The sequence below is a fragment of the Protopterus annectens genome, chromosome 1.part2 (genome assembly GCF_019279795.1).
Source record: "Protopterus annectens isolate FY-2018-M chromosome 1.part2, PAN1.0, whole genome shotgun sequence".
Lineage (NCBI taxonomy): Eukaryota > Metazoa > Chordata > Ceratodontiformes > Protopteridae > Protopterus > Protopterus annectens.
The window spans coordinates 130,118,386-130,145,243 of record NC_056727.1 but is presented as its reverse complement, the minus strand read 5'-3'; the positions used below and the strand labels follow the sequence as shown (position 1 = coordinate 130,145,243).

The window sequence follows — 26,858 nt, the reverse complement described above, 5'->3', positions numbered from 1 at the left end:
GTAAAAACAAAAATTCTCTAAGCCTTTTCCTGGAATCAGAGAAGTCCTGACCTTCCCACTTAAAATGCTCCCTCATGGAGTGAAGAGTCTCTGAAAAAGAAAAATCCTCAGGAGGAGAAGCAGAAGGAGTAGAATCATCCACATCAGAATCAGAAAAAGGAGAATACTCCTGCAAGTCTTCAGCCGAAGACTCTGAAACATCCGAAGCCTGCTCAAAACTCCCCATCTCAGGTTCCACCCTAGGTCTCTTATCAGGAGGGGGCAAAGAACCTCTAATCAAAGTAATCAAATCTTCTGCCATTTTAAGCATATGCTTCTTGGGCACAGATCCTGAAGAACTAGGAGTGACACCAACTGAAGCTAAACCTGGCCTGCCTCTGGGAGAAGCCTTGGAAACAGAAGGAGAAGGCCTAACCACCCTAGGAAGGGAGGGGAGTACAGTAACCTGAGAGGCCCCTTCAGCCTGACCTGCCTCCTGAGAGGCCACATCCTGCAATAACAAAGTCTCCCCCTGGGACTCCAGAGAAACCTCCGGTGGAGCCCCCGGCTCCACCGACACCTCTAAAGAACCGGCGTCCGGTACGGACGGCTCTTCTTGCCTGGGCTTAGCTGCTTTGTCCTTGCGCTTCTTCGAAGAAGCGGACGTCGGAGCATCCGACGGCATATTATAATTGCACCGCTTCCCGAAGACTAACCTGGCACAATCTAACCTTCTCTTAATAGTGCGCTTATTGAATCTAGCACAAAAGCGACACCCAACAACGTCGTGCTCAGGCCCTAAACAAGGAATACACAAAGTATGATAATCTCTATGCGGTATCTGCTTCCCACAAGAAATACAGTTATTCACTTTTTCTGACATCCGGTAAACCACTGAGGCAAGAAAAAACTAAAATATTCCCCAACGGGGTACTTAGCCAACTTTGACTCGGTCTCAAACTCCGAATTCGAAAAATTTCAGAACGCCGAACGGCACTTGCAACGCTGCTTCTGCATCGGACCATGCGGCAAAAAAGACTGAGGATATGACGTCGGTCATGCGCATTTGTACCCTGACGTCCTGATGTCAGTCTAATGCGCCTTGACCGACGTCAGCCTTATACTTTGTTATTCGGGCCGACCGAGGACAGCGGACTACCCAAGTGTAAGGACTGCAGCAATGTGAGATGAAGAACATCTCAGTTAAACATTCACCAATGGCCATATAACAAAATGCAATGGTTAGATACCCACAAAAACCAAGAATTACCTTAAAATAAATAGTACAACTATTACATGCCTGATAAAGTAAAACTTTTGAGCATATACAATTTCCCAGAGAGAAAAAAAACCCAGCAAAGCAACACAATACAGTATTTAAGCACTGATAGAAAAAAGCAGAGTGGAAATAAACCCCCCAAAGGGTTTCTTATCTGGGCCTCAGCAGTTGAGATCCAGAGAAAGGAGGAGTCTTCCAAGAGATCATTCTCTTACAATGGCAATAGAAAACTGAAAGGGTTCTGTCTGTGGATCTGAAAGGCAGTCCCTGTACTGTCAATTGATTGGTCCATCACACCCAAAGAAAGGCACTGAGAAGAGCTCTGAGCTACGGTAGACTGCTAAAAGAAGGTTAGCAGAGCACTACTGCCCCTATGCAAGCAAGGAATTATGTTTGTTGACCAGCAAGGCATCAGAAACACTGTACCAGCTTCTGGAAAGTGACTCAGTAGACAGCACAAAGAAACTTCATCAGGTTACAAAAAAAAGCCAGAAAGATAAAGGAGATAGACATTGTTGGATATTATGAATATAAGGCTGAAATTAATTCCGTTGTAAATATGCTGAAACAAAAAGCTTGCTTAAATGTAGAAATAGAGTTTAGTAATATGTGATCAGCATTCATACTAAATGACCATGGCTTGGAAAATAAGGAATCTGCTGAAGGGACATTTTTCCCTTACAGACTTAAAAACAGGATGTATGCAAGAGCAAAAATGCAAAATCTGCTTTTAAAGAATGGACAATGACACTGTGACAATGTGTTTCCTTAAAAACATGTTTTTCTGCATGGACAACAGGACACTTATCTGCATTGGCACAAGAACAGATGTTTTTATACAAAGATCCAAATAGAATACAGGATGTTCACACTGTCAGAAAAGCTGGCTTCTTATAAATTCAGCGACAAGACATTGTTAAACAAGGAAGCTTAAAAATAATATTATCAAGTCAGCATTTGCGTCAGCATCTGCAACAATTAGTACTGTTTCTACAGGATGAGCAATTTTCCAAAATAGAATACCAAGAGGAAATGTATATGTATGTGCATGACTAAAATCGTATATAAAGATCTGTATGAATACAGTTATGTTAGAGATATTTGTAGACACATTTGTCTCGAGGTAAATGTTATCTCTCTCACATCATCTGTACTATATGAGAAGTAAAGTGGAACAGTACCTTTAAGCTGCAACGTTAGTCCGTTTGGTTTATTATAAAAAAAGTTATTTGTTACTGCTCTAAGTTGATGCTGCAAAGTATATTCTCTCATCAGTGTATATTCTGCAAGTTTCTGTATGCAACAGACTGTGAATGCAAATATAGCCAGACTTTGATTTTAGCAGAATCCAGCCAGCAAGAGTGTCTTAAGAAGACTTCAAATCCATCACAGTAAGCAGCACCATATAATTTTTCAGACATCAGGCAAAATGCCAGCAACAACCTGCTCACCAGTCCACAGGACATAAAAGGTAGATGGAAGGAGTACTTCCAGCAGCTTCTGAATGAGGAAAACCCCACAGAAGTAATTCTGCCCCAACTACAGTCTATGAAAAAGAAGCCCACCCTATAACTAGTAAGAACAACACAAAGGAAAATTAAGCATGGAGCGTAGTAGGCTCAGATGAGATTACGACAGATACGATCAAGAAGTTGGGTGATGTAGGGAAAAAATAGTTCCAGAGGACATTCATAGCAGTATAGAGAGGGAGGCATACACCAGATAAATGGAGAATAAGCATATTACTGCCAGTGTAAAAGAACAAAAGGGGATGAGTAAAACTGTAGGTAGTACAGACATATTAAACTCCTGTCATGCTGCCTGAAAATTTCTGAGGAGGGTGACTCATAAATGAATATACAGAGTAGTAGAAAGTAAGATGAAAGATGGGCAGTTTAGATTCAGACTAGGATGCCAGCAATACACCTGACCCAATGCTTGCAGTGAGACAGACACTTGGAAACAAGCTAGAGATGAGGAGAGAGTCCAACCGGGCATTCCTAAACTTGTAGAAATTGTATGACAAGGTCTTAAGAAAGCTGACTTGGGCAGTCCTGTGATGCCTCGAAGCCCTAGAAACATATTTCAGGTGTTGCCAGATTTCTTGTGCTAAGAAACATCCATGGGACCAGACAACATCCCAGGCTGCGTCCTGCACAAACCACAGAACGAACTGGCACCCCACCTAAGTATTATGTTCAATCACAGCCTCACCTCAGGCTATGTACCTATTGAATGGCGCACAGCAGATTATCCCACTCCACAAAGGGGGTGCCACCATGGACCCTGGAAGCTACCGCCCCATTAGCCTGATGAGTCTGGTCTGCAAGGCCATGGAATGTATCCATCTTGGAGCTTATAAACAAAGACATAGGTAACCTTCAAACCCTTGACCCCACTCAGTTTGGGCTTGTAAAAGGTAGATCATGTCTACTAAACCTGACTGACTTCTTTGAAGCAGTCACTAGAGCCATAGATGAGGGCAAGGTAGTGCACCCAGCCTATCTTGACCTCACCAAGGCTTTCAATACCATCCACCACTCTGGAATTCTAGATAAACTCACTAAACTGGGCATAAATCCCTATGTCACAAGATGGGAGGCCAACTGGCTCACTGACAGAGCCTACACAGTAAAAGTAGCCGACTCCAAGTCTGACTTCAGACCAGTGACGAGTGGAGTACCACAGGGCTCAGACCTGGGTCATTTCCTGTTCGGCATCTATTTCTATGAAGTGCAGGCCAAAATAGAAGGTCTTTGACTAACAAAGTTCACAGATGACTGCAAACTGGGAACCATAATAGAATCACCTAATGATGCAGACATTCCACAAAAGGGCCTCACAGAGACAGATGCTTGGTGTCAAAGTCATGGCCTCAAGCTCAATGCCAAGAAGTGCATTGTCATCCCCTTTGGGAAAAACTCGGTACCCATGAACTACCATATAGGCGGTAGCTCACTAAACACTGAAAGTGTGACAAGAGACCTCGGGACACAGGTGGACAGTAGTTTCTCCTTTGATAACCACATCGCCACAGTAGTCAGGAAATTCTTTTACATGGTGCACCTCATCACAAAAGGGTTCTCCTCTAGAAAAAAGGAGATCATTGTTCCTCTCTACTCATCCCTCATCAGACCCATTATAGAGTACAATCCCTCGTTTGGCATGCATCTCACAAGACACCTACAACAATTGGAAAGGCCACAGAAATACCTCACTAAGAGGATTACCGGCCTCAAACAGATGCCATATGTAGACAGTCTCAAAAAATTCCAGCTCTACTCTGTCACATATCACATACTCAGAGGCGATCTCTGTCTAAGACACAAAACTACGTCAAACCCAGAGCTGTTGGACATGCTACACTTAAAAAAATCCCAATTACTCCGAACCACATGCTCCAGGGACCTAAACCTTGTCACCACAATAAACAGAACATGCTGGATGGATTGATTCCTGTCCCAGAGACTTCCCATACTCTGGAACAAACTACCCATTCATGTCAAGCAAAGCTCCTCATTGGCTCTCTCTAAGAAAAACCTTGACGACTGGATGGGAAATAGAAAATTCACCCCGGGGATCACTTCTGAAACTGCTTGACTGGGGCACAGGAAAATATTTTTTTGGGTGGCGAAAGCCAAGGAACCTTTTTGCTAGGTTTATGTAGGCCCCAGGGCCGATAGCCTAGTACCTACCTATGAACGTATAAGGGGTTGAGATACCTATGAACGTATAAGGGGTTGAGAGGTATTCAGCCGAATGGCACAAAGTGTGAGGGACAGTGTGTGACAGACAAATGCCAAAGACGCTGAAAAGTAAGGTGTACACAACACTGGAATGATTAGTACTGCTGTATGGTACAGAAACCTGGAAAATGAAGGCAGAGCAGTTAAGGAAGCTAGAGGTGATGGAGATTAAGTGCCTGAGACGAGTGGTAGGATGCATACTGCGAGACTGATGAAATAAGGACATCACAGCAGAAGCCCAAGTAGCAGCTCCAATTGCAAAAAAGGTCATAAAGAACAGATTACTGTGGTTTGGGCCCATGTGCAGGAAATCTGAAAACAATCTGGTGAAGATGACCTGGGACAAACAGGGAGAAGGCAAGAGGAAACAAGTGTGCCCAACAAAGAGAGAGATGTACTATGTGAGAAACCACCTGCAACAATCAAGAATGACTGTTGAAGAAGGTAGGAAAGTGGCACTAAACTGAGCGAAGTGGCAATAGTTGATCCAACACCTTGACCCCATGTAGGAAATGGATAAAGTACAGTTGTGTACACTTACCATAAATGTAGATGTTCTGAGTGTATTCACTGTTGAAGTCATTATATTTGGATTATCTGCCTGCAGGTAGCCCTCAGTCGGCCTGAATATCAAAGTCATGGATTCCTGTCGGATGCTGTCTCTTCTTCCATGACGTCAGGTCATCAGGGGTATTAAACATGCAGCCAATGCCACTGCATCAGTTTTTCTTGTCCCAGATGTCAGGTGCCCCATAATTGGAAGCAATTATATGTTAGGTTACACCTCCAACAAAAAGCAAATACACCAGAAAGCTTAAATACACCAAACAAGAAGGAAGGTAAAGCCAAGAGAAGTCAGGGGGCTGAAGGGAGGGTAACTAGGACTGCAACAGTGAATACACACGAACATCTACACTTATGGTAAGTGTACACAACTGTACTATAATCTTCGTGTTTCACTACTGCAGTCATTACATTTGGGTTGATTCCCAAAGCTAAGGAAAAGAGGAGGAATTTAGAGAGCATTAGGGCCAGCTATTAAGCCCTGCAAGACTGCAGAGGCAAAACCAGCTCTGGATTTAGAAAAAATAGGCATGTGGTAATGCTTGGTGAAGGTATGTACAGAGCTCCAGATAGCAGCTTCTAGGATGTTCCTGGTAGAGACTCCTCTGAGGAAGGCTGTAGAGGTAGATGCAGCCCTGGTGGAATGTGATCTTATCCCCTGTGGGGTAGCTTTTCCATCGTGCTTATAGCAGAAATTAATGCAATGGGCTATCCATTTAGAAATGGTTTGCTTTGAAATGGCCTTCCCCTCTGTCCCTGCAGCAAAGCCAACTAGCAGCTGTTCAGATTTTCTGAGAGGCTTAGCCCTGTCCAAATAAAATCTAAGTTGTCTGTGTACGTCCAAAGAGTGCAGTATTCGTTCACCTTTGTTTTGTGGATTTGGGAAAAAAGTAGGCAAATAAATGGAGTGATTTAGGGCCACACTAGACACCACCCTGGACATAAAGGAAGGATTGGTCCTGAGGGAAACCCTGTCTACATGGAAGATAATGAAGGGCTCCACTGCCATGAGGGCCTGTAATTCAGACACTATTCTTGCTGAAGTGATGGCTAGAAGGAAGGCTGTTTTCCAAGAAAGGAATTTCAACTCTGCAGTTGCAGCTGGTTGAAATGGCGAAACTCCTAACGATGTGGACAAACTACAAAAGGGCCTCACTGAGACAGATTCCTGGTGTCAAAGCCATGGCCTGAAGCTCAATGCCAAAAAGTGTATTGTCATCCCCTTTTGTAAAAACTCTGTACCCATGAACTACCACATAGCTGGTAGTCTACTTAATGCCGAAAATATGATGAGACCTTGGGACACAGGTGGACAGTAGTCTCTCCTTTGATAATCACATCGCCACAGTGGTCAGGAAATCCTTCTACGTGGCTCATCTCATCACAAAAGGATTCTCATCCAGAAAAAAAGAGGTCATTGTTCCCCTCTACTCATAACTCATTAGACCCATTATAGAGTACAACGCCCCTTTTGGTATGTACCTCACAAGACATCTGCAACAACTGGAAAGACCACAGAAATACCTCACAAAGAGGATTACTGGCCTCAAACAGATGCCCTTTGCAGACCGTCCCAAAAAACTACAGCTTTACTCCATCGCATATCGCCTACTCAGGGGCGATCTCTGTCTAACATACAAAGCTATGTCAAACCCAGAGTTGTTGGACATGCTCCACTTAAAGAAATCCCAATCCCTCCGAGCTACACGATCTAGGGACCTTAACCTTGTCACCACAATAAACAGAACATGCTGGAGGGATAGATTCCTATCCCAGAGACTTCCCATACTCTGAAACAGACTACCTATGTCAAACAGAGCTCCTCATTAGCACTCTTCAAGAAAAATCTTGATGATTGGATGGGAAATGGAAAATTCATCCCGGGGATCACTTCTGTGGCTCTGCTCGACGGGCATAGGAAAATAATTTTCTTGGGTGGCGAAAGCCAGGGTACATTTTTTGGCTAGGCTTGTATGGGCCCTAGGGCCGATAGCCTAGTACCTACCTATGAACCTATGACAGTGAGCTTTTCCAATACAAAGTTAAAGTCCCAGGCTGGAGTAGGGGCTCGCCTGGGGGGTGTGGGTGGGGGGGGGGGTGTGTTCAATTTTTGGCGCCTATGAGGAACTGCTTTAGCAGGGGGTGAGAGAAGAGGGGTAAGTTTAGTATTATAATGTGCTGAAATGGCAGAGGCATGAATTTTAATGGATGAGAAGGATAGGCCCATGTGGAGCATTTCTGTTAAGTACTGATGAATATGAGGTAAGCTGGGCACTATTGTGCCCATCCCGAGTTTGGCTACAGGAACAGCATCTTTTCCACTTTTCAGCATAAGATTTTCCAGTGATAGGCCTCCTTGCTTCCAGAATAACATCTAGCACCTGCTTACTGAGGGATGCTATTGGAGAGCTCAAGGGATTAGCCAGGCTGCAAGGTTCAGGGTATGAAGCGGAGGGTGCAGAATCTGTCCCGCTTGCTGGGACAGCAAGGAAGGTTTCTGAGGTAGGTGCCATGGCTCCAGCAGTATCATACTGCGCAAGAGGGGGTACCAATGCTGGCGTGGCCAGTCTGGTGCAATCAGAATTGTCCTTGGTTTGTCATGTTTGATCTTTAGCAGAACCTTCGAAAGGAGAGGCAGAGGGGAAAAGGCATAAACCGAGAGGCTTTCCCAGGTAAAGAACAGGACATTCACTTTCCAAGCTTGACTGTGGGAGCCCTTGTGCAGAATTTGTCCAATTGGTAGTTCTAGGGGGAGGTGAACAGGTCTATCAATGGAGTCCCCCATTTGTTCCTCAAGAGGTTGAATATTTTTGGTTCCAGTTTCCATTTGTGTGGGTCCTTTAGATTTCTGCTTAGGTCTGCCAGTGAATTTAGCTTGCCTGGCAGGAATGAGCTTGTATGTGCACTTGGTAGCTCAAAGCTGAGTTCCACAGCGCCATGGCTAGTCTGCAAAGAGGGTACGAGTGGGTTCCCCCCTGCTTGTTTATGTACCATATAACTGTGGTGTTGTCTGTCTTTACCAATAATTGTCCTGGAAGGATGTGGTCCTTGAAGGCTGTCAGGGAATTCTGTACAGCTAATATTTCTTTTTGGCTGACATACAGGTGCATGTGACTCGGGTTCCATTTGCCCTGAATGCACTGCCCTGCCAAGTGAGCACCCCATGCATAGTCTGATGCGTCTGTTGTTAGGGTTTGGGCGGCAGGGGGTAGATTGAAAGGGAGCCCCTTGTTTAGGTGGCAGGCCTCTGCCCACCAAAGGAACTCTGTCTTTATACAAGGAATGATAGGAATCATTGCTTCCAGGTCCTAAGAATGTTGGTACCATAGGCTTTTAAGACACCACTGTAGTTTCCTCATATGCAGTCTTGCATATGGAATTAGTAGAATGCACGAGGCCATGAACCCCAGGGCTTGCAGATTTTTCCTTGCAGATAGCTGGGTCTTTGTGGCCAGTAGCTTGAAGTAGGCTGTCAAATAAACTTGTTTCTCTGGCGTGAACAAAGCCATCTGGGAAGCTGTGTTCAAGCTTGCTCCCAGGAATACAATCTGTTGGCAGGGTACTAGATGAGATTTCTTTTCGTTTATGGTGTACCCCTGCGAGGTTAGAAGTTTCTTTACAAATGCCAGACGTTTTAATAGCATGTCCTGGCTTTCTGCCTGAATCAGACAATTGTCCAGGTATCGGTATATTTGAATATTTCTCTGCCTGCAAAATGCAATGGCTGGAGCAAGACACTTTGTGAATACCCTGGGCGCAGTAGATAAGTCAAACGGAGGCGCAGAGAACTGATATTGCATGCAGCCTGCTCTGAAGCACAGGTATTTCCTGCAAGATTCCCTTATTGGAATGTGCAGGTAAGCTTCCTTTAAGTCTAAGGTTGCCAACCAGGCATCTTTGCCCAGCATAGGAAGCAGCTGTTTAAGTGTTAGCATTTTGAATTTTGGGATTACCAAAAAGGTGTTTAGAATAGAGAGGTCCAGGACAGGATGCCAGGAGCTGTCTTTTCTGGGTACCAGGAAAAGTCTTGAGTAAAAACATTGTCCCCTTTCTTCTGCTTGGACAGGTTGGATAGTCCTGATACTTAGAAGGGAGAGAGAATCTGCTGTTGAGCCTCTGCCCACTGATTTAGGAGTAGGTCTGGCCAATTGTTTGGGGTTGGTAAGGTGTGGAACTGGAATCTGTATCCTTGGAAAACTATATTTAAAACCTATTTGTTCTGGGTAATGAGTTCCCAGTTTTTTGCATGCAGGGCGAGCTTTCTTCCTAAAAGAGCAGGCAGTTGAGCAGAGCTTGGAAGGGTTAAGTCAGTTAAGTCATTGTGACATTTTTCCATAGGGGTAGGCTTACTACTCACTGCTGTGGAAGTGGGAGCCCCCCACTGCTTAGGTTTGTGCGAAGCCTGAGACTGTAGCCTAGATGGTCTGCTGTTCCTGGTTTGGACTGAAAAGGCCTAGAAGGGACTGGAAAGGACCAGTTCTTAGAAGGCCACCGCCTACTGAATCTGGGAGGCTGTACTTGTAGGAAATCTTTAACAGTTTGCATAGATTTAGCTTTTTCCTCCATCCTTCTGAGGACTACTTCTGCTTTGTTGACAAAAAGACAGCCTTGGTTTAAGGGAGCATCCAGTAATTTAGCTTTTATATGATCTGGCAAGTTTTGTTCCTTAAGCCAAGCATGCCTTCTAAGTAGAGACCCAGTGACAGCAGCCCTGCAAGATGCTTCTAAAGTGTCAAAACCACATTGCAAAGTATGTTTACCAACTTGTTCTGCAGAATGCATTAAATCCTGTAATTCTTTATGTTCAGCAAAGTCGGGAATCAACATCATTGTCTGTTTAAGTAGTCCCATAATATGCTGCTGATACTTTAACATATGAAACTGGCATTTAAGGCCCTAATGGCCAAAGTAGCAGAGGTGCATATCTTCTTACCCCATCTGTCGAAGGCCCTGGAATCTTTACCAGAGAGGGTAGGGTTTTTGGCAGCAGTAGCCTTAATGCCTTTTGGTCCTTGGGAAATGGTCTCTGGATCTGCAGTAGGATTCTTGAAGAGGAACTTGTGAGAGTCAGGTACTCTAATACCCGTCAGGTTTTCTGGAAGCTGGAGGTAAAGTGTCTGGGGCCAGGCTAGATTCCAAGAAGGCATCATCTACAATGTCCATAAAGTACAGTTTTGTACCTACCATAAATGTAGATGTCCGAATTGGATAGCATCTGCAGTCATAACAACTGGGTTGTCCTGTCGTCAGGCAGCCCTTCAGTCGGCCGGATTCCAAAGTCCGGGTCCGGCTTCGGCTGATGTCGCACTTCACCCGACGTCATCTCTGTTGGTCTTCGGGTATAAAAGCATCAGCCGACGCCATTTTCTTCAGTGTTTCTTGCCCCAGATGCCAGAAGCCCTATAGAAGGCTAAAAATTTTGGATAGATGCCAATGTTTCCAAAGATAGAGGTAAACACAAAAATAAGCATGTATGTACATAAATACAAACAAATACACCATGAAAGAAATCCCCCCACTAGCTAGCTATTAGAAGGGTAAACACCCTAGGAGTACCACAGAGGGGAAGGAGGGAGGGTAATCCTGACTGCAGATGCTATCCAATTCGGACATCTACATTTATGGCAGGTACAAAACTGTACTATGTCCTTCATGGATGCATCTGCAGTCATAACAACTGGGTAGAATACCATAGCCAACTAGGGGAGGAGGATAAAAGTAACTTATGGTGTGTTTAGGATCCCTTGCAGAACAGCAGTGGCAAACCCTGCTCGGGATCTGGAATATAGAGGTAAATTATAATGCTTGGCAAATGTATGCACGGAGGTCCAAGTAGCCGCCTCAATAATGTCTTTGGTAGCCACTCCTCGTAAGAAGGCTGTGGTAGTGGCTGTTGCCCTTGTAGAATGAGGTCTTATGTTCTGGGGAATTGGCTTTCCATGGAAGGAGTAACAGAATCGTATGCAATTTCCTATCCATTTGGAGATTGTCTGTTTGGAAATAGCTTTTCCTTCCCTTCCTGTTGCATAGGCTACGAAAAGTTGGTCAGTCTTTCTGCTATTTTTTTGTTCTGTCCAAGTAGTAGCGTAGCTGTCTATGTACATCCAAGGTATGCAGTATTCTTTCCCTCTGTTTTGTGGGTTGGGAAAGAAGGTAGGCAGGTGGATTGCCTGGTTTAAAGACACTCTGGATACCACCTTAGGCATAAATGTAGGATTAGTCCTCATGGACACTCTATCTTGGTGGAAGATTAGAAAGGGTTGCACTGCCATTAAGGCCTGTAGTTCTGAAACCCTCCTTGCTGAAGTAATTGCCAGTAGGAAAGCAGTTTTCCATGACAGGTGTTGTAGGTCTGCTGTTGCTGCTGGTTCAAAAGGTGATAGTGTCAATTTTTCTAGCACAAAGTTCAAGTCCCAAGCTGGCAATGGTGGTTTCCTTGGAGGTTTTACATTCTTGATTCCTCTGAGGAACTGCCTGAGCAAAGGGTGTGAAAAACAGGTGGATCAAAGCTGTATTCTGCTGAAATAGCTGATGCATGAATCTTGATGGAGGAGTAGGACAGGCCTGAATGAAGTAGTTCGCCAGATACTCCAGAATGTTAGGCATATCTATGTTTGATACATCTTTTCCTCTTTCAGAACTCCAAATGACAAACCTTTTCCATTTCCCAGCATAATTCCTTCTAGTTGAAGGCCTGCGTGCTTCAAGAATAATGTCTTTAACTCTTTGTGAAAGTTCTGTATTAGCAGCTGTTATGTGATGTTCCATGCAGTCAGTTGCAGCGTTTTTAGGTTTGGATGCATGGTGCTGAAGTTGTTCTGAGTTAGCATCAAAGGCATCAGGGAATTGGCCACATATTGTTCGAGACATGCTCCTCAGCAGTGGGTACCAATGCTGTCTTGGCCAGTTTGGAGCTATCAGGATTATCCTTGGACGTTCCTCCTTGATTTTTAGTAGTACTTTGTGTATCAAGGGAAGAGGTGGGAATGCATATGCTGTTAGGCCTTTCCAGCTGAAGGAGAGCGAGTCCACTTTCCATGCTAGTGGGTGGAATGTCCTTGTGCAGAATTTTTGAGCTGGTGATTGAGAGGTGATGCGAATAGATCTATCTGAGGCATTCCCCATTTCTTCGAGATGGTCTTGAAGATATCCGGGTGCAGCTGCCATTCGTGGGCATCCGATGTGGTCCTGCTTAACATATCTGCTAGAGAGTTTTCTTTTCCTGGCACAAATATTGCCTGTAACTGGATGTTGTAGCTGAGTGCCAGGGTCCACAGCTCCAAAGTCATTCTGCATAGGGGGTAAGAATGAGTGCCTCCCTGTTTGTTGATGTACCACATGACTGTGGTGTTGTCTGTCCTTATCATCAAGTGGTCCTCCTTGAGAAATGGTCTGAACTTTTGGATTGCCAGTTTTCCTGCCAGCATTTCTTTTAGGTTGATGTGCAGGTGAAGTTGGTCTTGTGTCCACAATCCTTGTACGCATTTGTCCAGCATATGCGCCCCCCCATCCTAGGTCTGAAGCATCTGTTGTGATGGTCTGGCTTGCTTGACCCTTGCGAAAGGGCAGGCCTGGGTTTGACTGGCATGCCTGAGCCCACCATAGGAACTCCTGTTTTAAGCATGATATTAGTGGGATTTCCGTTTCTAGGCTGTGTCTGTGTTGGGACCATAAATTCTTTAGGTACCACTGTAGTTTTCTCATATGTAGTCTGGCAAATGGAACCAAGATTATGCATGATGCCATGAAACCCAAGGCCTGCAGTACCTTTCTTGCTGTTAACTTGTTCAGTTTTGTTAGTGCCAAGAAGTAAAGAGGGAGTTCTTTTGTTTTTCTGTAGTTAGGAATGCCATTTGTCTTACTGTGTCCAATTCCGCTCCCAGGAAAGTCCTTGTCTGGGATGGTATCAGTCTTGACTTTTGTAAATTGACTGTGTATCCCAGTGCTTGAAGCAAGTAAATGACCCTTTGTAAATCTGTTGTCAGCTTGCTTTTGTTGTCTCCTTGTATCAGGCAGTCGTCCAGGTATGGATAAATTTGAATTCCCTGTAGTCTGCAATGGGCGATTACTGATGCCAGGCATTTTGTGAATACTCTGGGCAGTAGATAAGCCAAAGGGCAATGTTGTGAATTGAAAGTGCTCTGATCCTGCAAGAAGTCTGTGCTATCTTCTGCAGCTTGGTCGAATCAGGCAGTGCAGGTATGCCTCCTTGAGATCTAGAGTTACCAGCCAACACTCCTTGCCCAGCATGGGAAGAAGTTGCTGTAGGGTCAGCATTTTGAATTTTGGGACAATGATGTAAGTATTCAGGGTGGACAGGGCTAGAATTGGTCTCCAACTTTTTTCCTTTCTTGGAACTAGGAATAGTCTGGAGTAGAACCCCTTTCCTTGCTCTGCTGTTGGCACTTTCTCCACAGCTCTCATGTTTGCTAACTCCATTATCTGTTGTAGAGCCTCCGTCTTTTGATTTGGAGGTAGATTTGGCATTCCTCTTTTGTCTGGTAAAGTGTGGAAGTGGAACCGGTAACCTTGATCTATGGTTCGTAAAATCCACTTGTCCTTTGTTATGTGGTGCCAGTTTTTGAAAATAAGGTTAGCTTTCCGCCTAGAGGAGCTGCTATTTGTTCCCTGGTAGGCGGGTTTAGGATTAAGTCACTGTGGCTGTGTTGATGTAGTGGCAGGTGTGGAGTCTGTGCCTCTGTTGTTACCTTGCCACTGTCGTCCTCTGTAGGCACCTCCTCTGGATTGGTTTCTGCCTCTGGAACGTCTATTCCTGCCCCTTTGAGGTCTTGTGGAGTCAGGAAAGGACCAATTTTTGGCAGGCCAGTTCCTGCTAAACCTTGGGGTTGAACCTGCAAGAAATCTTTAACTGTCTGGACTGATTTTGCCTTTTCTTCCATTTTCTTCATAACCTGCTGGGCAGGTGTACCAAACAAACTTGTTTTATCCATAGGAGCATCTAGCAATTTAGATTTAACATGATCCGGTAAAGCTTGCTCCTTTAGCCATGCATGCCTTCTAATTACAGTGCCAGTCATGGCTGATCTAAATGAAGCCTCCAGTGCATCATAGCCACATTTTAAAGAATGGTTACTAACTTGCTGTATGTTATTTACCATTTCTAATACATATTTCTTATCAAGAGATTCATCAGTGGTTAGCTTTTAGTTAACTGATCAAGCATAAACTCTTGGTATTGTATCATGTGAAACTGACAGTTTAAAGCTCTAGCTGAGAGAGTGGCTGAAGTGTAAACCTTTTACCCCATCTGTCTAATGACCTTGCTTCCCTTTCAGAAGGAACAGGGTTTTTAGCTATGATCGCTGCCACTGCCTTGGGGCCCTGGGAAATAGTTTCAGGGTCTGCAAGAGGGGCCTTGTAAAGGTGGTGATGAGTATCTGGCACCCTGTAAAATCTGTCTGGTTTGGCAGGGGCTGGGGAATCTGGAGCGGAGCAGACATCATTGAAAGCATCATCCACCACAGAGAGAACAGGAGGTATAGCTAAGGGCCTGTGCTGTGGAAGGTGCAAAAAGGTCCTAAGTCTTTTCCTGGAGTCTGAAAAATCCTGTTGCTGCCATTGGAACTGTTCTCGCATGGCATGCAAGGTTTCCCCAAAGGAGAATTCTTCTGGTGGGAAGCAGCTGGAATGGATTCTTCAGCATCAGAATCTTCAAAATTGGAGAAAGAAGCCTCTGGCTGGTCAGTTATGTCTGATTCATCAGCAGAATCATCAGAGGACACTGGCTCATGGGGCTCTGCCCTAGGTCTCTTCTCTGGGGCTGAGAGGCCTGTCTGGGTGAGATTGAGATCCTCTAATTAATGAAATTAAATCTTCTGCCAAAGTAAGCATTTGAGAACTGGAAGAGGGCCTGGTTGAGGGGGGTTTAACAGGCACTGTTTTAGTAGTCTTGGCTGCTTTAGCCCTGGCGAAGGCCTTAATGGACATGGCTGCTGGAGGCCTAGCAGCACCACGTGCTGGGGTAGAGACATCCAAGGGAATGGTGTCTGATAAGTCAGTGGTAAGCACCGTAGTGGGTAAAATTTCTGAGGCCGATTCAAGAGTGTTAGCAGGGACCTCAGTTGTAGAGATAGATTCAGCTGTATTTTGATCAGTTTTCTCGGTTTCGCCGAAACGAGACACTCATGTTTGCTTAACCATGGTTTCGGCGAAACCGCGGACCGCGAGTGTCGGTCTTTTCTTTGCGTTTTGGCAGAATGCGTGGTCGGAGGATCCGGCGGCATAATGTCGCAAAAACAGAACCGAAAAACTGTTCTGCAAACTCCGACCGGCGCCTAAGCGTTGTCGGTTGAAAGAAGCACAGGACGAACAGGCTGCTACGTCGTGGGCTGGGCCTAAGCGAGGCAGGCAGTAAGAGTGGAAATCTTTATGAGGTATTTGTTTCCCACAGGTTAAACAATTATTAACTTTTTCTGACATCGGCTGAGGCAAGAAAGAGTCCCCAACGGGGTACTTAGCTTTAGAAGTCTTCGAAGTAGTATTCGGTAGAAGTAATCTCTGGATCCGACCGACCGGCACTTGCGAACAGCTTCTGCTTCGGGCGCCACGAGGCAAGAAAGACTGAAGAAAATGGCGTCGGCTGATGCTTTTATACCCGAAGACCAACAGAGATGACGTCGGGTGAAGTGCGACATCAGCCGAAGCCGGACCCGGACTTTGGAATCCGGCCGACTGAAGGGCTGCCTGACGACAGGACAACCCAGTTGTTATGACTGCAGATGCATCCATGAAGGACATCAGGAGGGATAGCTAAAGGCCTGCGTTGAGGGTTAAGTAAGAATTCCCTAAGCCTCTTTTTGGAGTCAGAGTAATCCTGGCCTTCCAAGCGGAAATGTTCTCCAAGTGTGTGCAACGTTTCACCAAAAGAAAAAAAATCTTCTGGAGGGGAAGCAGAGGGAATGGAATCCTGCATCAGAATCCTCAAAGGTAGATAAGGGCAAATCCTGGTAATAAGAAGAAACAGAAATTTCAGAATCCTGATCAAAAGAATCAGAAAGAAAATCAGTTCTAGGTCTTTTAAGAGGGGGAAGGCTGGCTTCCCCTAATTAAAGTAATAAGATCTCCAGCCATTCTAAGCATTTGTTTTTTAGGCATATGGGCCTGATCATACAGTTTGGACGTCGGTTTTCTAGGTGTGGGTTGAGTTTTAGGCCTTGATGAAGAAGATGGCATCTGTTTGAAATGCAAATCTGTAGGTCTGAATACACCCTCAGAAGCCGGTGCCTGCACAGCAGCTCCAGACACATCCAAGGTAGAGACATCCACAGGTTCCATATTCGAAGAAGCATCTCGCGGCATACCGGACTCCGAATGGGTCTCGGTAGAGGCCTGCGAATCTGAAGTAGTGGGTATCAGGGGCTGTGAAAGCGCGTAAGTACCAGCGAACTGGCGACTAGCTTAACGGAAGCATCGTCGGCAGTTTTGGACCTATGCGGTCTGTCTCTGTCTTTATCTTTACATTTTTTTTGGAATATCGGTAGTCGTATGGCTTATCGAAGCTATTTCTGGATAGTTATACGGAGTACCAAAATAATTTGCTGCAAATATAGACAGACAACTAATAGTTCGGGGGTTGAACAAGGCACAAAACCGACAGCGACGGACGTCGCAGTCTGGGCCTAAGCAAGGAATGCAGTACGAATGAAAATATTTATGAGGTATTTGCTTTCCACAGATAATACAATTGTTAACTTTTACTGACATCGGTTAAGAGCAAGAAAAGGGATCCCCAACGGGGTACTTAGCTTTTTCGAAGACTTCGGTTCTGAAACTTGAAAACGAAATTTTCAGGAGTCAGCCAACCGGCACTTGCGAACTGCTTCTGCTTTGGGCACCGCACGGCAAGAAAGACTGATGTAATGGCATCGGCTGCATGTCTTATACCCCTGACGTCATGGAAGAAGAGACAGCATCTAAAGCAAGAATCCAAGACTTTGATATTCAGGCCGGCTGAGAGCTACCTGCAGGCAGATAACCCAAATGTAATGACTGCAACAGTGAAACAGGAAGAACATCATGGAGGTCAGTGATGATTTATGTTACTACTTCTGACTGGGTTGCAAAAGCCAAATACCTGTGCCAGTCATTTTCTTTGTACTTTAACTTATACATAGCTGAAGTTGGAGTACTGTCCTAAAAAAAAAAAAAAAAAAAAATCTGAATACACTAAACAGAATTGTTAGTCACTTTATCTAGTGAAGATAGCATGTTTATACGCAATGCAGAAAGCTTACAATCAAAAAGGCCATAAGGCTTTCTCTACCCATATCCCAAAACTTGGCATCTGCTGTAACCAAGCATCAAAAAAAAGCAAACCGCCTAACAAAGTCCAAAGTGACAAGAAATGCTGGTACCATTCCTCAAAAAACACCCACTTAAAAGTCTGAGATTCAAAGTAGTATTCAAAGTAATGACACACCTACAGATCAAATGGCATTTCTCTCATAAACTCACATAAGTAGCTTTAACAAGCCACTTACTGCCACTGCTTAACCAAACTACATTTTATTTATTTGTTTTCATTATCCAGGGTAGAGCACTGATTTACACCCACCTTCTCAGACTCAGCACAACAGCACAGTCTGGTTGGGTGATTTGCTCGCAGTCACACAGTAGACAAACAGTGGCTGAGAGAATTAAACTCTCTACTACTGGTAACAACTTAACAGCTCACAGCAGAAAATACAAAACAGACAAATCAGACATACCAACCAACACTAATAAATCAGCTATAAAAAAGGGAATGTAATGCAAGAAACTGTATAACATAGTTGTGCCCACAAAAAAGCAGACCACCACTGATTTGCAAAATCAGCCAGCACCTGATCTCCAACAAGAAACACTTAAATCTGTGACTAATAATAGAACAGGGTTTTCTACTGAATACTTCACATCAAACAACTGCATTTTAAATGTCCGTACTTCTATGATGTGATACACTAATACTTTATAAAAGTTGCATTTTGTACACCATAATGCAAGTAATTAACCTTGCAGGTGTATAAATTAATTTAACATAATTTCAAAATACTCTGCATTTTATTGCATACCTAGGTTGTGGCGTAAAAGGTCTCATGAGAACCTGCCACATAACAGAGAATTACAACAAAAAAAAACAAACAAAAAAATATTTCCAAGGTAGCACTACAGTCCTCCTAATACATGAATTACTGGTTCAACAAAGCTTTGTATAGTGTGACATCTTTATGCAATAAGGAATTATTTTATAATATGAACAACTTTATCCACAAGTTTCAAAGTTTTAGGATCAATAAATATTTAATAACCAGGCTCATATACTTTGAGCTACACAAAACTGACTTTAGCGGCACAAGGTGTTCATATTGACTCTAAATGGACGAAGAATATAGGTATTCTCTGTCTATTTTGAGTATGATGGGGGAAAAGCATTAACTTGATCATCAAATGTCCACAAGGAAGATATCCTTTTTACAGAAGAGCCCTTGATATATTTTCTTCAGGTTCATAGATAACGAATTATGAATCAAATCAATAAAATAGAATACTCTGTAAATACTTACACAAAGCCAGGAAGGTGTGTTTGGAATTCATCAGGACCAGCACTCTCCTTAACAGGTCTTTGTTCAAGATATAATTTTTGATATGGTATGTATGGTGTTCAACACAAAAAGTAAGTAGTTCCAGTATTAAAGCAAGGAGTTGCGCAGTCTGGAAATTGTCTGTAAAAAGAAAATACAAAACAGTAATTACTTAATACAGCAAAAAATTACCAGTAGCACAAATGCAAGAATATGAACATGAAAAAGGTAATAAACAGGATAATTCTTGCACCCAAACACAGTAATGATAAACACTGTAGATATAAAATACCCTGAAATTACAAAAACATGGTGCAACTAGCAGTAGGGATAAACTGTGGAAAAGGTTGCCAACAAAGTATCTGGCAAAAACAAACTGAATTTCTCTTATAAACTCAAACAACTAGCTGTAACACATCACCAAATACCGACTATTAGTCAAACTACATCTTACACAGTTATGTATTTATTTGTATTTATTAACCAGGGTAGGCGACTAATCCACATGAACCTTTCCAAACTCGGCAAGGCAACACAGCCTGGTTAAATGCCTTGCTCATATTCACCACACAAGTAGGAAAATTAAGGTTGACAGAATCCAACTCTGGAGTAAAGACTAAGCAAAATAGCAAGCATGTGAATATGAAAAAGGTATGAAACAGAATATGAGTTAAAATGGATATAAAAGCTGCAGACCTTTTCAAAACCAACAGGACTTAATGACTACAAATACAGAATGAGAAAGCACTGTTAAGTCTCCCAAGCTAAATTTTAAGTGTGGAAGAAATTTAAAATATTAGTTTCTACTTCAGGTTTTGTTCTATGGGAAGATGCCTTATCACTGTATAACAAATATAAATGAATCTGCAAACAAATTCTGACTATTAATATTCAACGGTCAATCAACAGATAAAAGCATCTGTTTAAGCGATATTTTAGGAATGTAAAACTGTCTAGAATTTTTTGCAGATTTATGCGAGAAGAAACATGGAAACTTCTTGCTGTCAACCCAGTATTTCTAATGTTTTTTTAACACCTTTATTAAATTACTACTTAAGACATAACAGAAAAAAACATCACCATTTTTTTTTCCATTTACGCATATTGCATGCTATATTTCTATATGTTTCAGACCAAATATTACATAAATCGCTCAATTTCTCCTTCCCTTAAACCTCATTCCTCCTCTTGAACATTCTTCTCCATATATTATTCCTACAAACTCCATTTATTTCTATGTAATTTGCTCATTCCCTTTTATAAAGATCCATATTCCAATTATTTTCTCTCTTTTACAAAATTAAATACTTCAAATACAGCTGGTTTAGATTTTAATTTCCATTTTCTAGTAATTGCTTTTTTGGAACTCTAACAGCATTAAACTTAACAAGGCATTACTATGTCTAGGCAATTCAGATCCTATGTATCAGCTGAAAAAATCATTTGACTAGTTACACCTGTTTGCTCTACCAATATTTTTGACTGAGCAATCTTTTGAAAATTTTAAAATATACCACCTATTTACATCCACCCCCCAAAAAAACATGCTCCCATTTACCTCTTTCTTCCCAATCACACCTCCAACATTTGCTACCTACCTGAGGAAAAATTCTTTGAAGTCTAAATGGTTTACAAAAATACATATGCAAACATTTCCAGGCAAAAATCCTAAACTTTTAGACTCTGCTGCATACAAGGGAGCCAATCATACGTACTCCTATTACTTTGTAAATTCCTTTTCCAGTATCTCTTCCCAGTCTTTTATATCCTCCTCTGAGTATAGTCTGAAAAGCAGTTAAAAAGACAGTACATCACTTTCACAACTGCAAAAAAATAGCTAATGCACATGAACCAATGAATGTCAGCATGTATTAGTCAACAGTGTCTCAAAATGCACATTACTTGACTGTTTTGAACCTTTTTTACTTATCTAGTTATTTATTTTGCTTCTGCTGACAGGGTTGTCCAGTTAGCCATGCCCCTGCTCGTGTAAAGGCCCAGGGAGAAAAGTTTGACAGTAATAAATAAATTATAACTACACTTCTAACAATAAAAGAGGATTATGATCGCGTTACATATCATAACCTGCCTATAGTGCAGTTAAGCGATAAGAGTTGAACAAGAACCATTCTTAACAAATGTTAAAACACCCCTGGCTTAAGTTGATAAGGTCGGGTCTCGGGCTAGTCAGAAAAACCTGATTCCTGTTACACTTACAGAGTTACTAGAAAGTACTGTTGTGTACACTTACCATAAATGTAGACATTCGAGTGTATTCACTGTTGCAGTCATTACATTTGGTTTATCTGCTTGCAGGTAGCCCCCAGTCGGCCTGATTAACAAAGTCTTGGGTCCTGCGTCGGTTGCTGTCCCTTCTTCCATGACGTCAGGTCGTCAGGGGTATAAAACATGCAGCTGATGCCATTACATCAGTTTTTCTTGCCACAGATGTCAGGTGCCCCCCTAATGGGAAGCAATTAAATATAAAAATACAATGATATACCTCCAACCAAAAAAGCAAACAACACCAAAAAGCTTTTAAGCATAGTAAAGGAAAGTAGAGGTGTAGCCAAAAGAAGGTAGGGGGCTGGAGGGAGGGTAACCAGGACTGCAACAGTGAATACACTCAAACATCTACATTTATGTAAGTGTACACAACTGTACTATTTTCTTCGTGTTTCACTGTTGCAGTCATTACATTTGGGTTGATTCCAAAAGCTATGGTTGGGAGGAAGAATTCAGATAGCATTAGGACCAGCTATAAGGCCCTGCAAGACTGCAGTGGCAAAGCCAGCTCTGGATTTAAAGAAGATTGGCAAATGATAATGCTTGGTGAAAGTATGTACAGAACTCCAGGTAGCAGCTTCTATGATGTCCCTGGCAGGGACTCCTCTGAGAAAGGCTGTAGAGGTAGATGCAGCCCTCATGGAATGAGGTCTGATCCCCTGTGGGATAGATTTTCCATGGTGCTTATAGCAGAAATTAATGCAATGGCCTATCCATTTAGAAATGGTTTACTTTGAAATAGCCTTCCCCTCTGCCCTTGCAGCAAATGCCATCATCAGTTGTTCAGATTTCCTTAGAGGTTTAGTCCTATCCAAGTAGAATCTAAGTTGTCTGTGCACATCTAAGGAATGCAGTATCCGTTCCCCTTTGTTCTGTGGATTGGGAAAGAAGGTTGGCAAATGAATGGACTAATTAAGAGCCACACTGGATACCACTTTGGGCATGAATGATGGATTGGTTCTGAGGGACACCCTGTCTGCATGAAAGATGATGAAAGGCTCCACTGCCATAAGGGCCTGTAATTCAGATACCCTTCCTGCTGAAGTGATTGCTAAAAGGAAAGTTGATTTCCAAGAAAGAAATGTTAAGTCTGCAGTAGCAGCTGGCTCGAAAGGAGGTAGAGTGAGTGTCTCCAAAACAAAGTTAACGTCCCAGGCTGGGGTTGGAGCTCTCCTGGATGGTCTCAAATTTTTTTGCCCCTCTGAGGAACTGCTTGAGCAGTGGATGAGAGAATAGGGAAGGTTCTGTGTTATAATGAGCTGAAATGGCTGAGGTGTGAATTTTGATGGAGGAAAAAGTCAGGCCCTTGTGAAGCATCTCGGTTAAGTATAGTAAAATCTGAGATAAATTAGGCGCTGCTGTGCTCATCCCTTGAGATTGGTTCCAGGCAGAGAATCGTTTCCATTTTTCAGCATAAAATTTTCTAGTACTAGGCCTCCTTGCCTCTAAAATTATATCCATCACAGGTTTACTGAGGGATGGTACTGGACAGATTAAATAATTAGCCAGGCTGCTAGGTTCAGTGTTAGAAGCTGAGGGTGCAGAATCTGGTTCTCCTGCTGAGACAACAGGGAAGGAGACTGAGGTAAGTGACATGGGGATAACCGTGACACATTGCGCAGGAGGGGGTACCAGTGTCGGCGTGCCAGTCTGGAGCAATCAAAATCATCCTTGGTTTGTCCTGTTTGATTTTTTGTAGTACTTTGGAGAGCAGAGGCAGAAGGGGGAAGGCATAGACTGATAGGTTTTTCCAGATGAAGAACAGAGCATCCACTTTCCAGGCTTGTTTGTGGGGAGTCCTTGTGCAAATTTTGTCCAATTGGTAGTTCTGGGGAAGAGGCAAACAGGTCTCTATCTGGGCTCCCCCATTTGCTTGTCAGCATGTTGAAAATAGTATAGTTGTGTACACTTACCATAAATGTAAATGTTCCGAGTGTATTCACTGTTGCAGTTATTATATTTGGGTAATCCTGCTGGCAGGCTGCCCTCAGTTGGCCTGAATTCCAAAGTCCTGGGTCCTGTGTCGGCTGCTGTCGCCCCTTCCCTGACGCCAGGTCGTCAGGGGTATAAAAGATGCGGCAGACGCCATTTTCTTTAGTTTTTCTTGCCCAAGATGTCAGGTGCCCCCGAAAAGGTAGCAGCAAAAAAAAAAAAAAAAAAAAAATATATATATATATATATATATATATACATGCATGAATATAAACTTTACCTTCATCTACAAGCAAATACACCACATAGGTTGTAGAAAATAGGGAAGGAAAGATAAACTCCAGAATGACAGGGGGATGACGGGAGGGTAACCTGGACTGCAACAGTGAATACAGTCGAACATCTACATTTATGGTAAGTGTACACAACTATACTATGTTCTTCGTGTTTCACTGTTGCAGTCATTACATTTGGGTAGAGTCCAAAAGCTATGGATGGGAGGCTGGAGCTAAACAGAATTAGGGGTGGCCATGAGGCCCTGCAGCACTGCAGTGGCAAAGCCTGCCCTGGATTTACAGTAGAGTGGCAGATGATAGTGCTTTGTAAAGGTGTGCACTGAACTCCAAGTAGCAGCCTCTAAAATGTCCTTGGTTGGTACTCCCCTGAGAAAGGCTGCTGAAGTGGCTGCAGCTCTGGCTGAATGTAGCCTAATGCCCTTAGGCACTGGCTTGCCATGGTGTAAGTAGCAGAAACGAATGCAGTGGCCTATCCTCTTTGAGATAGTCTGCTTTGAGATAGCCTTTCATTGTGATCCTGCAGCATATGCCACTAGTAATTGCTCTGTCTTTCTAAAAACTTTGGTTCTGTCCAAGTAGAATCTAAGCTGTACGTCCAAAGAATGCAGAATTCTTTCCCCCTTGTTCTGTGGATTTGGATAAAAAGTTGGCAGATGAATAGTTTGGTTAAGAGCCACACTGGACACCACCTTAGGCATAAATGTTGGGTTTGTCCACAGAGAGACCCTGTCTAGATAAAAAAATGATAAAAGGTTCCACCGCCACGAGTGCCTGTAGCTCTGAAACTCGTCTTGCAGAAGTTATTGCTAGGAGCAAAGCTGATTTCCAAGATAAAAACTTTATATCAGCAGTAGCAGCTGGCTCAAAAGGAGGCAGGGTGAGTTTTTCCAAGACATAGCTGAGGTCCCATGCAGGCACTGGTGATCTCCTTGTAGGCCTTAAATTTTTGGCTCCTCTGAGGTACAGTTTTAATAAGGGATGAGAAAAGATTGGTGGCTCTGTATTGCAATGAGCCGAAATGGCAGAGGCATGAATTTTAAAAGATGAAAAGGATAGGCCTTTGTCCAGCATCTCAGTTAAGTATTGCAAAATCTGAGGAATATTTGGCACAGCTGTATCAGTTCCTTGTGCCTGGTTCCAAGCACAGCATCTCTTTCATTTTCCAGCATAAGATTTTCTAGTACTAAGCCTTCTGGCCTCCAAAATGACATCCATCACAGCTTTACTGAGAGGTGTGTTTTGTATGACTACATTATCCGCCATGTTGCCAGGTTTAAAGTCCCGAGTTGGCTGTGGAGGATCTGATTGTTTTGCTGGGACAGTAGATGAGGTATTTGAGGTAAGGTCCAAGCTGGGCATTGAGACAAGTTCTTTAGGACAGGAAACCAGTACTGGGGGGGCCAGTCTGGGGCAATCAGTATCATCTTTGGGGCCTTTAGGAGTACTTTGGGCAGGAGAGGCAGTGGGGGAAAGGCATATACTGATAGGTTTTTCCAGCTGAAAGATAGGGTGTCCACTTTCCATGCTTGTCTGTGATAAGTCCTTGTGCAGAATCTTTTTAGTTGGTAGTTGTGAGGGGAGGCAAATAGATCTATGTCCGGGCATCCCCATTTCCTTGTTATCATGCTAAAACTTGTGGATCCAGCTGCCACTCGTGAGGATCCATGAGGTTTCTGCTTAGTTTGTCTGACAGAGTATTTTTTCTTCCTGGCAGGAACTGTGCCCGCAGATGCACTTGGTAAGTTAATGCTGTGTCCCACAAAGTCATGGCTAGTCTGCAAAGGAGGTACGAATGTGTGCCCCCCTGCTTGTTTATATACCACATGACCGTGGTGTTGTCTGTCTTTATCAGTAGTTGTTCCGGATGAAGTAGGTCCTTGAAGGCTGTCAGGGCATTTGGAACAGCTAGCATCTCTTTTTGATTGATATGTAGATGCATTTGGGTTGAGGACCATGTGCCCTGAATGCATCTTCCTGCCATGTGGGCCCCCCAGGCATAATCTGATGCATCCGTTGTTAGTGTCTGTCTGGCTGGGGGTAATGTGAATGGCTGTCCCTTGTTTTGGTGACAAGCCTTTGCCCACCATCGAAACTCCTGTTGTAGGGAGGGAATAAGAGTAATCACTGTTTCCAGGCGGTGGCAATGTTGAGTCCAAACACTTTTTAGGTACCATTGAAGTTTCCTCATATGCAGTCTTGCATATGGAATTAGTAGGATGCAGGATGCCATGAAGTCAAAAGCCTGCAAATTTTTCTTGCAGATAACTGGGCCTTTGTTGCCAACATTTTGAATTAGGTAGTCAGTTGCCTTTGTTTGTCTGGCGTGAGATAAGCCATCTGGGCAGTTGTATTTAAGCTTGCACCCAGGAATATTATCTCTTGAGAAGGTACTAGTTTTGATATCTTTTCGTTGACCGTGTTACTCTTGGCATGTTAGAAGTCTTTGCACATACGCCAGATTTTGTAGAAGAATGTCCTTGTTCTCTGCTTGAATTAGACAGTCGTCCAAGTAAGGATATATTTGTATTCCCCTTTGTCTGCAGAATGCAATTACTGGTGCCAGGCACTTTGTAAAGACCGCGGGCGCAGTAGATAAGCCAAAGGGCAGTGCAGAGAATTGGTAATGCTTTAAGCCTGCATTGAATATGAGGTATCTTCTGCATAATTGTCTGACTGGGACATGCAGGTATGCCTCTTTTAGGTCTAGAGTCACCAGCCAAGCGTTCTTGTCCAGCATGGGCAGAAGCTGCTGCAAAGTCATCATCTTGAACTTTGGTATATCCAGGAATGTGTTCAGAATAGATAGGTCCAGTATTGGTCTCCAGGTCTTGTCCTTTCTGGGCACCAAGAACAGTCTTGAGTAAAATCCTTGTCCCTGCTCTTGCTCTGGTGCTTGCTGAATGGCCCCCATGTCCATGAGGGATGAGACTTGTTTTAGTGCCTCTGCCCATTGATTTTTTGGCAGATCTGGCCAGCCGTTTGCCTTTGGCAGGGTATGGAAATGGAACTTGTACCCTTGTGACACGATATTTAGAACCCACTTGTCCTGGGTTATAATGTGTCAATTTTGAGAAAAAAGTGCTAATGTTCCCCCTAAGGGTGCTGCGAGGAGATAAGCGCTTGGTGCAGGCAGGGGGAAGTCATTGGGACTGTTTCCTGTATGGTTGTGATTTGTCTTCTCCAACTTTGGAGGTAG

At 43.4% G+C, this 26,858-nt stretch overlaps 1 protein-coding gene across 5 annotated transcripts in view; it reads right to left on the bottom strand.

The window, feature by feature from the left end:
* The window catches only part of PPP4R3B (protein phosphatase 4 regulatory subunit 3B), a 2,189,617-nt gene that overhangs the window by 545,560 nt on the left and 1,617,199 nt on the right, over positions 1–26,858 (bottom strand). For all 5 annotated transcript variants that reach the window (XM_044055224.1, XM_044055233.1, XM_044055261.1 and 2 more), the window contains one exon: positions 19,131–19,289. In XM_044055224.1, the coding sequence (XP_043911159.1) occupies positions 19,131–19,289 (159 nt within the window). The remainder of the gene's footprint in view (positions 1–19,130; positions 19,290–26,858) is intronic.